Source organism: Eschscholzia californica, unplaced genomic scaffold (assembly GCF_041429995.1).
Source record: "Eschscholzia californica isolate CP2 unplaced genomic scaffold, dmEscCali1.0.p SCAF_1, whole genome shotgun sequence".
NCBI lineage: Eukaryota > Viridiplantae > Streptophyta > Magnoliopsida > Ranunculales > Papaveraceae > Eschscholzia > Eschscholzia californica.
The window spans coordinates 24,571,298-24,584,146 of record NW_028238198.1 but is presented as its reverse complement, the minus strand read 5'-3'; the positions used below and the strand labels follow the sequence as shown (position 1 = coordinate 24,584,146).

The 12,849-nt window shown below is 36.6% G+C and overlaps 2 protein-coding genes across 2 annotated transcripts; one reads left to right on the top strand and one right to left on the bottom strand.

Moving 5' to 3' along the window:
- The first annotated feature begins 5,300 nt into the window (after nucleotides 1–5,300).
- Nucleotides 5,301–8,819, top strand: NPU (ATP-dependent helicase/deoxyribonuclease subunit B). Its single transcript, XM_086651839.1, has 9 exons — nucleotides 5,301–5,628; nucleotides 5,734–5,796; nucleotides 5,894–5,949; nucleotides 6,280–6,373; nucleotides 6,518–6,578; nucleotides 7,362–7,443; nucleotides 8,013–8,068; nucleotides 8,335–8,398; nucleotides 8,477–8,819. The coding sequence occupies exons 1-9, from the start codon at nucleotides 5,338–5,340 to the stop codon at nucleotides 8,538–8,540; spliced, it is 831 nt and encodes a 276-aa protein (XP_086507965.1). The 5' UTR covers nucleotides 5,301–5,337; the 3' UTR covers nucleotides 8,541–8,819.
- A 537-nt stretch (nucleotides 8,820–9,356) lies between these two features.
- Nucleotides 9,357–10,365, bottom strand: LOC147565358 (two-component response regulator ARR17-like). The gene is made up of 5 exons (XM_086651582.1): nucleotides 10,233–10,365; nucleotides 9,972–10,048; nucleotides 9,813–9,890; nucleotides 9,656–9,726; nucleotides 9,357–9,557 (listed from the first exon to the last, which is right to left on the bottom strand). The coding sequence occupies exons 1-5, from the start codon at nucleotides 10,363–10,365 to the stop codon at nucleotides 9,431–9,433; spliced, it is 486 nt and encodes a 161-aa protein (XP_086507708.1). The 3' UTR covers nucleotides 9,357–9,430.
- Between the last annotated feature and the right edge of the window lie 2,484 nt (nucleotides 10,366–12,849).

Genomic DNA, 12,849 nt, shown 5'->3' with positions numbered 1-12,849 from the left:
TCTTTGTCCTAGTCAGCAAATCATATGTTTTGGTATGCCTAGTCACATTGTCCTAGTCACCATCTAAGAGCATTCATTTTGTCCTAGTCACAAGTATCTGTTTTGTATAATAGATTAAAAAAAAATTCAAGAAGAGAAATTTAAGAAAAAGAAAGTACAATTGTTCTTATTTTTCAAGAAGAGAAATTAATTCCTTTTATAGGCTAATTAAAGAGGTTAGATTGAGAAAGCTTGTTATCATTAGTCTTAACCGTCATAGGAAAGGTTAGATTGAGAAAGCAAATTTTTACACTTCATGACTGTTGGACCTCTCTCTCTAAGACTCTAACAGTCCCCTCAATCTCAAGCCAGGGAGAGAGTGCATCAGAGTAGATAAGAGAAGTGTAAACATAAGATAGAAAGTCAGCGTGGCCATGGGAGGTGAGAATCAAAATTACCATTAGGTTGTAAAAAATAAAGACTCAAAATTAAGTTGTTTTTAATTAATTTGATTAACCGAAATCTTTATAGTGCGAAAAATATGTTAGATGTTCTATAGTCGTAATCCAGAAAATAAGTTCGTGAAAGGTGGTCCATTTGGTAGGGATATGAATGTTTAATCATTATTCATGCATGTTTAAATTGTGGGTGAAATACAGAAATGATCTAAATAAGATTTGGAACTCGCCAACTCGGGTATGTATACATACATATATATATTTGCAAGAAAATACGAATACAGGAGCATATCAAATGACTTAAATACATCATGATGATGAAATATGTTCATGACTGGCGGGATTTGTCATAAAGACATTCATCAACCTTAAAAGGCATACAAACTACCCCATTAACCAATTTAATAAGATTTGTTAAAAAATCTTGTCTAATTGCCATCAAAATTCGACGTAATAACCACCCTCACTACTCCGGTGAACTTAGGGGTGGGAAATGGGCAGACCCGTTCGGCTTCGGGCAGTCAATCTATCTACTCGAGGCAGACGGGCTCATATATGGTAAGCCCACTTAAGACTTTTAGGCTAGTCAATTTGCACCTTTGGGATGCTCGCGACTCGTTAGTGCACACGAGCCCGATTGGGCCTCGGTGGTCACGGTTGAACAAACACCGAACACAAAAAACATTAAGAAAACGAAAAATACCGAATACTAAATTTTATTTGTAATAATATAAAACAAAAATTTACAAGAGACAAAAAGTACATCGAAAGAGAATTACATAAAAGGATATACACCCAAAAAAAAATTTACATTATAAAAAACATACATAAAATTATATAATAAAAAAAGTCGTTTTTCTTCAATTTTCTTTTGCAAATATAGATAGATATGTTTGATCAAACAGATCCAAACATGAATCTATTACAGAGATGTTTTACATCTCAGATAAAAAAAAAATATATATTGTGATCATATTAACAAAACATCTCTAAACACAAACTTGTAGAGATCTGTTTGATCAAATATATCCAAATATGAATAGATCTGTTTTAGAGATCTTTTACGGACCAGATAAAAAAAATACATCATCATCATATTAATAGAACATCTCCAAAACAAACTTGTAGATTTGTTTGATCAAACAGATCCAAATATGGATGTATCTGTTTGATTAACCAGATCCAAATATTGATCTGTATCAAAGAACTAGTATTTAAAAATGAAGTTCAAAAACCTTCAAACGCTTCATCTGATTTGTAGATCATCGTTGTTTCGTCTGGACATTAAAATTAGATGAAGAACAGAGAACCATTCAACTTTGTTTTACGAAGATCAAAAGATCATCCTGTTGAAGATTTGCAAGTTTTGAACGCATCATTTGATAAAAGGGTTATTTCCCTAATGGCCCCCTACTTTGTGACCAGCTTCCCGCCTGGCCCCCTACTTTACAAGAAATACCCATATGGCCCCCTTCCGTTATAACACCGTTACTCTCTCTCTTCCATTTCTTTTCTCTCTCCTCCAACATGTTTTCTCTCTCTGCCACCTCGTTAAAACCAGCCACATCATCGTCTTCACCGGCAGGGTCGCCGGCCGGCCAAATTTCCGACCGGCGACCTTCAAACTTTTTTTTCTCTCTCTCTCTAAAAAAAAAAAATTTTTTTTTTTTGAAAATCTCTCACCTCTCTCTCTCTAAACTCCGGCGAAGGAAAACTTCGCCGGAGTTAGGTCTGTTCATCACGAACAGACCAGATCGTGGTCTGTTCATCACGAACAGACCAGATCGTGGTCTGTTCATCACGAACAGACCAGATCGTGGTCTGTTCATCACGAACAGACCAGATCGTGGTCTGTTCATCACGAACAGACCAGATCGTGGTCTGTTCATCACGAACAGACCAGATCGTGGTCTGTTCATCACGAACAGACCAGATCGTGGTCTGTTCATCACGAACAGACCAGATCTGGGTCTGTTCCTCACGAACAGACCCTGATCTGGTCTGTTCGTGATGAACAGACCTAACTCCGGCGAAGTTTTCCTTCGCCGGAGTTTAGAGAGAGAGAGGTGAGAGATTTTCAAAAAAAAATTTTTTTTTTTTTTAGAGAGAGAGAGAAAAAAAAAAAGTTTGAAGGTCGCCGGCCGGCGACCCTGCCGGTGAAGACGATGATGTGGCTGGTTTTAACGAGGTGGCAGAGAGAGAAAACATGTTGGAGGAGAGAGAAAAGAAATGGAAGAGAGAGTAACGGTGTTATAACGGAAGGGGGCCATATGGGTATTTCTTGTAAAGTAGGGGGCCAGGCGGGAAGCTGGTCACAAAGTAGGGGGGCCATTAGGGAAATAACCCTTGATAAAAAGATCATCCACATTTCGGTTAGATCACTCAACTTTCTTTAAAAAAAATTAAACAAAGAATCATAAAGAAGATGGTTGAGGGTTTCAATTACTAACCATTTCCGAAGTGATAAAAGAATAAAAGAGATATGCGACATGCCTAAAAAGTCTGAAGATCATAAGATGAAGAAAACTAGAGAATGTGCGAGAAGACGAGGGAGTCGTTGAAGATCTGAAGATAAACAGAATAAGAGAAGATGCGAGAAGACGAGGCATTCTGAACATCGGAAGATGGAGAGAAGTAAAGAAGGTGCGAGAAGATGTGAGAGGCAGTAAAAGTGAAGAGATGTGTTATGAGGGGGTATAAATAGGGGTTGAAGGGGCGTCTTTGGGTTTTGATCTGGCGCCCCTTCCGACCGACGACCGGTGTCATTCTTGAAGACACATGATTCCGCATCTGTTGAATCTTAAATTTTATACACAGGTTCCCGAGTGACCCATAAGGAGTGGTATCAAGCGGATTAAATGGGCGGGTTCTCAGACGGATTTTACCAGGTCCTTAGTGGTCTGGTATTACGGGCAGAGACTTGGCTAGGGGGCCTTACTGGAGTCCCACCTGCTTTACCCCGTTGTGATGGTTGGGTAAGCCCAAGCCGTGATTTTTCTGTCAACCAGACCTTCACGGTTCAGACGGTTACCTTTTAGTCGCGGATTTTCAGACCGTTTCTCCAACCCTAGGTATACTTACCAAGAAAATCGAGTATTGACTTTCAACATAACAAACCCAACATGTGCCTACCCAAACGAGTTTACAATCATATTATTTTTTTTAGGGTTATTTTCCAAATGGCCCCCAACTTTGTGACCAGCTTCCTGCCAAGCCCCCTACTTTTGCAAATATTCCCATATGGCCCCCTTTTTTTCGTTATCTTTAACTTTCCGTTACTCTCACTCCTCCATCTCATTTCCTCTCTCTACCAAGTCACCTAACAAGCCACATTATCGTCTTCTCCGGCATGGGTCGCCGGCCGGAAATTTGGCCCGGCCGGCGACCTTCAAACTTAAATTTTTTTCTCTTCTTCTTCTTCCTCTCTCTCTCCTGTTTTCTCTCTCCTGATTTCTCTCTCTTCTTCTTCTTCCTCTCTCTCTCTCTCTCTTCTCACTCTTTAAATTTTTTTTTAAATTTTTTATTTCATCTCTCCTCTCTCTCTAAACTCCGGCGAAGGGGGTTTCCCTTCGCCGGAGGTCGGGCAGACCTTGAAGGTCTGTCGGAACAGATGAAGGTATGTTCCGGCAAACCATGAAGATCTGCTCGAACAGACCATGAGGGTCTGTTCCGACAGACCATGAGGGTCTGTTCCGACAGACCATGAAGGTCTGTTCCGGCAGACCTTAAAGGTCTTCCCGACCTCCGGCGAAGGGAAACCCCCTTCGCCGGAGTTTAGAGAGAGAGAGAGAGGAGAGATGACATTAAATAATATTTTTTTAGAGAGAGAGAGTGAGAAGAGAGAGAGAGAGAGGAAGAAGAAGAGAAAAAAGAAAAAAATCTCGCCGGCCGGCGACTCATGTCGGAGAAGACGATGATGTGGCGTGTTAGGTGACTTGTTAGAGAGAGGAAATGAGATGTAGGAGTGAGAGTAACGGAAAGTTAAAGATAACGGAAAAAGAGGGTCATATGAGAATATTTGTTAAAGTAAGGGGCTAGGCAGGAAGCTGCTCACAAAGTTGGAGGCTATTTGAGAAATAACCCTTTTTTTGTATAATAATAACATTAGATGAGATAAAATTATGAAATTACCAATATGGTCAAATTCATGTGATATCATATGAATTTTAAAAAAGAAATTAAAGTTTCAAAATAATTTATACTTATAATTGATTGGACCAACTAAAACTGAACTGGTTCAAATCAGATTAGGCAGATTGAGTCGAAATCTTGATTGGTTGGGCTTCGACCGACCAAAAATGGACGACAAGCGGTTGATGCTTCCCCATATTTTCGAAATTTGTTTTGCTTCTTGTTGGACCTACTCCTCATACGCTTTAACAAACTACTCTACTCTGCCTGTATAATTGACTAAGAGTCTATCCCGATGACTTGCCCCGTAAAATCGATTCCCAACCACTCTACCGGACGAGCCATACTTCTACCTGGTAAGCACAATGATATCTCAAGTAGTCCTTATATCCCTCTCTTTTTGTCCCGCTATGTCGGTTTTTACTTGGTTGCTAACTTGTCAGTCACAATTCTCTCGATCGACACCACCTGGTGTCCAATGACTTCACAGTTCTTCTTATATTCAACTGGCCTACCAATATTCGTCTTCTACCCAGAACTCACCATCCATTTACCTTTTCAGTTGGAGGCTCAAGTGGTTGGTGTCCACCGAGCACCGAATGACTTTCAAACGGTTATATTTTCTATCGTCCACATTATCTTATTTTTCTTAAAAATACAAATCAATAAATGTAGCATTTTCACCATTATCGACCATGTGACCTTCTAGTTTTCGGAGAAGATGCACACTGCCACGGGAACTAACATCAAGGGGCCAGGGTTTATACTTATGACATTTGGGGCAGTCCAAATACAGAAACCGGTTCTGGTCAGGACCTCTTCCCCAGTAACCGGGTCCGATCTACAAACAAGTTTGTTAGGGGCAAGAACAATTTCTAGGGCAGGAGATAACCGGGAGAAGAATTTGCAAGCAGTCATGGGGAAGAAATTCAGGATCTCAATCAGTGAAACAATTACCTTATTGTTCTTATGTTTCTGTTTATCGAATTTCCCTTCGATTTCCCTTGCTTACAGACCCGGGGAGATCGTCCCGATGAGCAAGATGGGTCAGTACCATTCGGTATGAACCCTAGAAATTAATCCCAATTTATAGTTTTTCGTTTCATAATTATCAATCTCAAGTTTTCTCTCTCTCATTGTCTTTATTGATTTTGTTAATTTTCAGACTAGAACTGTTTGGCATGATATGATTGGTCGTCAGTGCCCGATGTTTGGTGTGAATCGAGAGGTTTCATTTCTATTCTGTTCTGTTTAGAAAATTTCCCCAACTCTCTGTTTATCTTCTTGATTGATCTTGTTATTCTGGGTAACTTTTATTTTTACAGGTACTGGTTCCTTTGGCGAAACCTCAAGGTTATACTGGCACTGATCCTTATAAAATGTAAGAAGAATAACTTATTTAATTTCCATTTCTGAATCAGTGATTGACTAATTCATGTTATGTTAGAGTCTGGGTAGCTAATTGAAACAAGTGAAAACCATAGAAGAACAAATTTAGGGTTGTATAAAGTTCACTATTGTATGCTTGTACAGGTTTATAAATTTGAATAACGCATTGGAAATTATGAGGTGTCTTTTACTTGATCTTATGTCATTTGTGTATTCTGAACCAGTTGGGGCAAATTATTCTTGAAACTCCATATTTTAGTTGTAGTTCTTAACAAGGTTGTTCTATGTGGAAATTGTAATTGGGAAAGTGATGCACGTGCAGATCGTTTCAAGTTGGAAGGGAGAAATTTCTTATTCCATGGCTTCTTGTGATAAACCGAAAAGGCCCAGAAGTCCCAATGATTGAAGTAAACCTGGTAAGGATTGCATTTCACTAAGATCAATCATAAGGTTTATTTGGTTGTAATGTACATTTATCTTATGTAATATAGTAAATGTCTACGAGTTCATGCTTGTAAATGTCAATAGACGTTTGATTTTGAAGTTTGTATGTCCTACAGAGGTACTCGGGAAATGATTTACATGGTGTGACAGCTAAAGTTGTAGACATGCCTCATCACTGTACGTTTTGTCTATCTTTTTGATATGCTTCTTTTCCTCGGCATTGTAGCTGTAATATCGAGGTTATTATGTGCAATTCTGCTTTTCAGTGGAATACTTGTAACATTCGCTATGCCATATTATGTTTATCATCCATGCGTTATAGTTTGTGCATTTTATATTTGTACTCTGTTCTAAGTTAACGTGGTTCAGGTCACACTACTTCAGGAGTTCAGGGTCAGAATTATTCCGTCTATAATAGAGCAAAGTCAGTTGAAACTATGCCATAGTTGATAGTTTTTCTTATATTTGTTGGCCAGTGAGTATTTCAGGTGGCGTCTATATGTAGAGTTTTGATTTAAACAGTGGGTTCATAAGCAAATATGAACTAATAGTGTTTTAACTGTATCTAGTTATCAAAATAAAAAAGAAGAATGGCAGCAGTTAACAAAACAGTAACAGGAAGAAGAAAAAGTAATGTAACTAAAAAAATCTGATGTTACCAAGTTCTTGCAGTTTGGTCCAAAAGCTTTTCTTGGCGGACCATTATTCCAGATAACTTAGACTGTTGGGCGATGGTCTTTCTGCTGTGACTATCTGTTGTTGTTATCTGAATGAAAATGACCCAGTGGCATACATGCAACTATCTTTCTTTGTTGATTAACTCTTACGGAGTTACGGTGATATATAACAAGACTTACATTACTATTTTGAAACTACATTATTGTATCTCATTATTCATGAATGCGTTGCCAAGTGGTGATGAATTTTTCATATTTTTTTTTTCTTTCTTGTTTTAATCAGATGTTGAAATTCATCCAAACATACGAACTCAATTCTGGGATCCACAACACTGGCCAAAACATGTCCTTGTCAGATATACATGGTGAGCACTAGTACCTTCAGACCCTTCTCTGTGGAGTATGGACTATGGCTTCGTACTTTTATATAACTTTACAATTTTACCATGTGGGATGTTTATAATTCAATATGAAGATATTAGGATTTTGAGACAATTACTGTTTTGTCATATATATAATATATATATATATATATTAATATATATCAATCACTGTTTCATCACATATAACAGATCAGTAGATCACCATTAGTATTCATATATATATAGCGTCAGAGTCCACCGAGAACATCTATTAGTAAGTGAACGTACATCCTCTCATTTTTACTGAAGCCTCTTTCACTCAAATTGGATTTGACCAACCAGTGTTGGATGCTGCAGGATTCCTATTTCCTATATCTACCGAGTTCTTCCCTTCTTATGAGTCAAACTGATATGTACTCTTTGATATCTTAAGAAGAAAGATCTTTGATTTTGCAATTTTAACTCACTAAGCTGTATCTATCATGTCTATGCATAATTTAAAATGGGTTCTTCCACCTTAAGAATTTGTCTTCAAATTGGCGACCAACTGTTGGTTATGGTAATTGTTTCAGGGAAGAGCGGTCAGAAATAGATGTTGGAACTGGATTTTATGTGTTGTTTGGATCAGGTGCCGATTCTTCTCTTTAGTTCATCACGCATATGATATTAGTATTTATTGTAAATGGTACTGAGATAAGCCCCTATATTCTTCTTGAGTTGAAAGTACATGTTTTTATCCGATATGTTCGTATCGTTGTCAAATTCTCGTTATTCACTCCATTCTTTTTCCAAGCAGTGCATGTTAAAAGACAATTGAATGTTAGTAGCATAATTTTTTTTTTTCGGTTTTCATCCCGGGGGAACTGATAAAGTTAGTTTGTGTATATGAAACAGGGCTTGTCATGTCATTTATCCTTGCAATTTATGTTTTACAGTCCTCCCAGGACAAATTAGCGAGGTACAATTGCCTTCATTTAACAGCTAAAATGTATTATGTTTGATTCGTATCTCTGAATGAGTTTGGCCAAATGTTCAGGTTTGTGAAGGAGACTGTTGTTGAGAGCAGCATGCCCGGTGTTGGGATGGCCAAGGTCGAATGATTATCGCTCTCGTGTATTAAAATCCTTCCGTTTAAACAGATTTGTGACACTAGCATACCATGGCAGAGTATACGACTAGATATAGTGGCAAAAGCTGATTTGAGAATCGGGAATCTGTTTGCGGGTTGGTAGTGTTAAGTGTTAGGATTTGCTGGGGCTGGTTTCTTTTATAGAACTTTACTTTTTGAAGATGTATAATTTATGTTTATACTCTGAGAAATGATCAATAGTTTTTCATCGTTATGAGATATAATCTGGAAGCTTTTAGACTGTATAAAATGTTTGAAAATCTATTTGTGGGTGAAAAATGTTAATCACCCAGTTGTTGAAGGCGCTTTTTCTATTATAAGTTTGAGATTGCTTATTGGAACGAGCGTCACTTCTAGAGCATCGAAGATCATGACCGTTGATGGCCGTTTTCGGTTGCTTTTGCTCTGAAAATTCCGGTCCGTCTATCATTTTTGTTTAATGAATCTGTCAATTTGAGCGTTATTTTCTTTTATGTATGACAAAACCATTAAAGTTATAGAGAACTTCAAACCAGATATTATGCCCGACCACTATCCTAGCTGGGATGTGTCCGGACAAGATTTATAGAGTTAAATCTCTCCGAGCATTCTGCCTGGCCAGATACCACAGTTAATTCAGCTGGGATAGTGTTCGGACGTAAGAACCATTTTTCCAGTGAAGTAATACACGAAACAGATAAAGAATACTGGTTCTAAAATTTTTCCTTTCATTCTGCTGGGGTAGTGTTCGGACGTAAGAACCATTTTCCAGTGAAGTAATACACAAAAACAGATAAAGAATGCTGGTTCATAAAATTTTTTCCTTTCATCGGGTTCTTCATAATGAATCTCTCTGTATAATCTTCCCTAGGGCGGAATTGCCTATAATCCCATGCAAAATCTCCCGGTAGACGGTTCGCTAAGTTTGGTCATTTGGCATCTCAACTTCTTAACATCCGATTGTTGGATAGGTTTCAGCATGAACTCTTGAGCTCCTTCCTCTAAGCATCTGCTTGAACAAAACACAAACAAACATCAATTACAAGGAATTGGAAATCTTGATTTGGTTAGAGTAGTACTAAAAGAAGGATTGAGATTAGGGTTTACTTGTTGATTCTTGTTGGAATGTTCTCGGATGACATTATAACCACTGGCACTTCTCTCATTTTAGACGACTCCTGATCCGAAGAAAATTATACATATCTAGTTATTGTAATCTTTTCAAGCAACATAGTGTAAAAAGCGTGATAGCAAAGATTATCACCTTAATTTTTTTGAGTAGTTCGTATCCTGTCATTCCTGGCATACAGTAATCGGTAATGATCATGTTTACCTTCAAATCCTGAATATAAAAACGAGGCCCGATTAAAACCATGTACTGAGATAAATGACTTTTTTGAATTATAGGAAACTATTTACTCACTTTGGATCCTGGAGGGCCTTGTTCATCTCCCAAGCCCAAGTACTGCAGAGCACGTAGCCCATTTTCCGCAGTTGTCACTACAAACACCAACAACAACGGCGTCAAATACATAGTTAGGGCATTTGTCATAGTTATTAGTTAGTAGCTTGTGTCAAGGTCAATATCACGCATTCCCAAAATTAAACTATACTTCCTACCGTACTTGGTTCGTGTAGAAGACTATTTTACCCGTTTGAACGATTGAGAACTACATATACATACCTTTACAATTCGAATTTTTGAGTAGTTTCTCAATGAGTTTCCTGTCAATAATGCTGTCATCAACAGCTAGCACATGAGGTTCTTCTCTGCAACTCAATTCATAATTATATAATGTAGAAGAAGATGAAGCCATTATTCTACAAGAGAGAGAGAGAGAGAGAGAGAGAGAGAGAGAGAGAGAGAGAGAGAGAGAGAAGTGAAGATATATTCAAAATGAAATGACCTATTTTATAGGGAAAAAAGAAGGGAATGGTGTGAGAATGGAGGAAGTCACATAATATATTTGGTGATCCTTAAATGTTATTTGCTACTCGATATGACATTCTCATTATCCTCGCTATCATTTATATTTATATTTCCACCTCACTTGTATTCTCGGAATAACTTGTTTCTATTGGGAGAAGGATTTTCCTCCCTTACCCCACATTTCCGTAATCCAACAAATCAACAATATATCTCGTGTTCTTCAAAATACCAAACTTCAATTATAGATACAAGTAACTAAAACTATGAATTATATTTGCACTCTTAGACATATATTAGATATATACTGCGACCATGTTGTCCTAAAACGTACTAAATTAGTCTATTAAAATCAATAAAAGATAGACTGTCCACTTATTTGACCCCTACTTGACTGTCTAATAGTAAAACAATGGGTAAAAGAGGCGACAATAACCGTATCTCCCTCAAACCTATCACTCCCTTCTTGTTCTATTATGCAGACAGCTAAGTATGGGGTTATATAGACGGACGTATTAGCATTATTGTTGAAAAACATAAAATACTAGAATTTTTTAGAGAAAAAGTTTTGCATTTTCCTTAACGATTTCTAAATACCCCCAAAATCATAATGTTGATGGGACAAACACCTACTTGGTTACATCCAATTGAATTGTATCGGATACGATCTTTTATGATTAAGATTCTCATTGTACTAACAAACTTTACTATCACCATCTTAAAGAAACCGAGGTCCTGCTCTAAGATTTGAAGGGAACATCTCATTTAAGGTTATTTTTGTGTTGTCTTATTATTTAAGACTGAGTTTGATAGCATGAAAATATATTTTGTTGTATTGATTTAAAACTACATTTTTCACGATTGTGAGTTACATATAGTGAAATAAAAAACAATAGAAGCTAGCTTCTTTACCCATCTATTTTCTATGGAAATGAAGACTATCAAATTATATAACCTAAAATATATTGACAGTCAGGGTAAAAATGATATGATAGATATAGCCCTTGTCTTAGTAGGAGTGGATAGAGAACTTCATTTTTTGTTCTTATCGAAAAAAAAAAGATAGAGAACTCTAGTTGACCCATTAATTATCATATAAAAAAGGATTGGAGAAACATGTGCTTTATTCCCTTCATCAAAAAAAACATGTGCTTTATTCTATTTTTTGTTGTTGTTGAAAGTATTCCTTATCATTCTAGTTTACTATAAGAAGTCCAAAAAGTTCTAGGCTTTTCCCAAACTTGATAATATCTACATTTCTCAAAAATCCATCTTCCTCATGCAAGTGAGTGGTCTACCATTGTTAGCAATTTTTCCTTTTCACCTTGCAATTGCAGTTTATATTTTATTCTTTTATAACCTAATTTTATATTTTCTTTTACTTGTTCTATGTGCTATATGATATTAGTAGACATAGTTAGGAACCCCATGACCAATTAATGCCCCCATTGACTTTCAGAACATTTAAAGTGAAATAAATATTTATTCAGAGAAGATAAATAGAGGTCTGTTTCAATGCGAAAAATAGAGGTTTGAAACAACTAAAAAAAATACAAAATGATACTGCCAAAATAAACTTACAGTATTCATTAACAAAAGATGGTAAAAACAAATTATTGCACAAATAATGTAAATTTGTCTAGCAATATCTTGTTCAAAAAGTTAATCTACAAATAAAATGTAGTATTTGCTAATTACAGTCATAAGTGCTTTTCTTTGTTATTTCAAAGTTTGTACATTGATAAATAAAAGAGATTTTATCACGAAGAAGAGTAAGACAGAACGGTTTCAAGCACATAATTAATATGTTTACCCCAATAAACAAACACGTTAAGTGCTTAATGAATTCGGAAGTGCTAGAATCACAAAAGATTTTGACAAAAAAAATTACTCAGCTGATGTGGCGGTTGTGATATTCATCTCTCAACGGCTTAGATTTAGTCAAACTTTTAAACCACAACCGCCACATCAGCTGGATAAGTTCTTGTGTCAAAATCTTTTGTCATTTTAGCATTTCCCTAATGAATTTTTGTTTGTTAGAAGCGTGAGGTTTACATAGTATTACATATGGGATAGAGATGATGGGGTGGCTGTCCAGATCATCAACTCCATCCCCTGAGAATAATTAGTCCATAGATAATAGATAATGTATAAGATAATACAATTTATTATACTAGATTATAAGTTTATACCTGAAAATTGGTGAGTCGGTTATTTGGGATAAGTCTAACTGTTTGTTTATTTTTAGTGAGAATTTGATATAAATTACATCCTCTTCATTTAAGTTGACTCCGAAAAGAAAAGTATTAGTGTCAACAATCGTTTCGCCAAGAAGAAGCGGCAGAAACCTAGTTCATTATAGGAAGGTATTTGA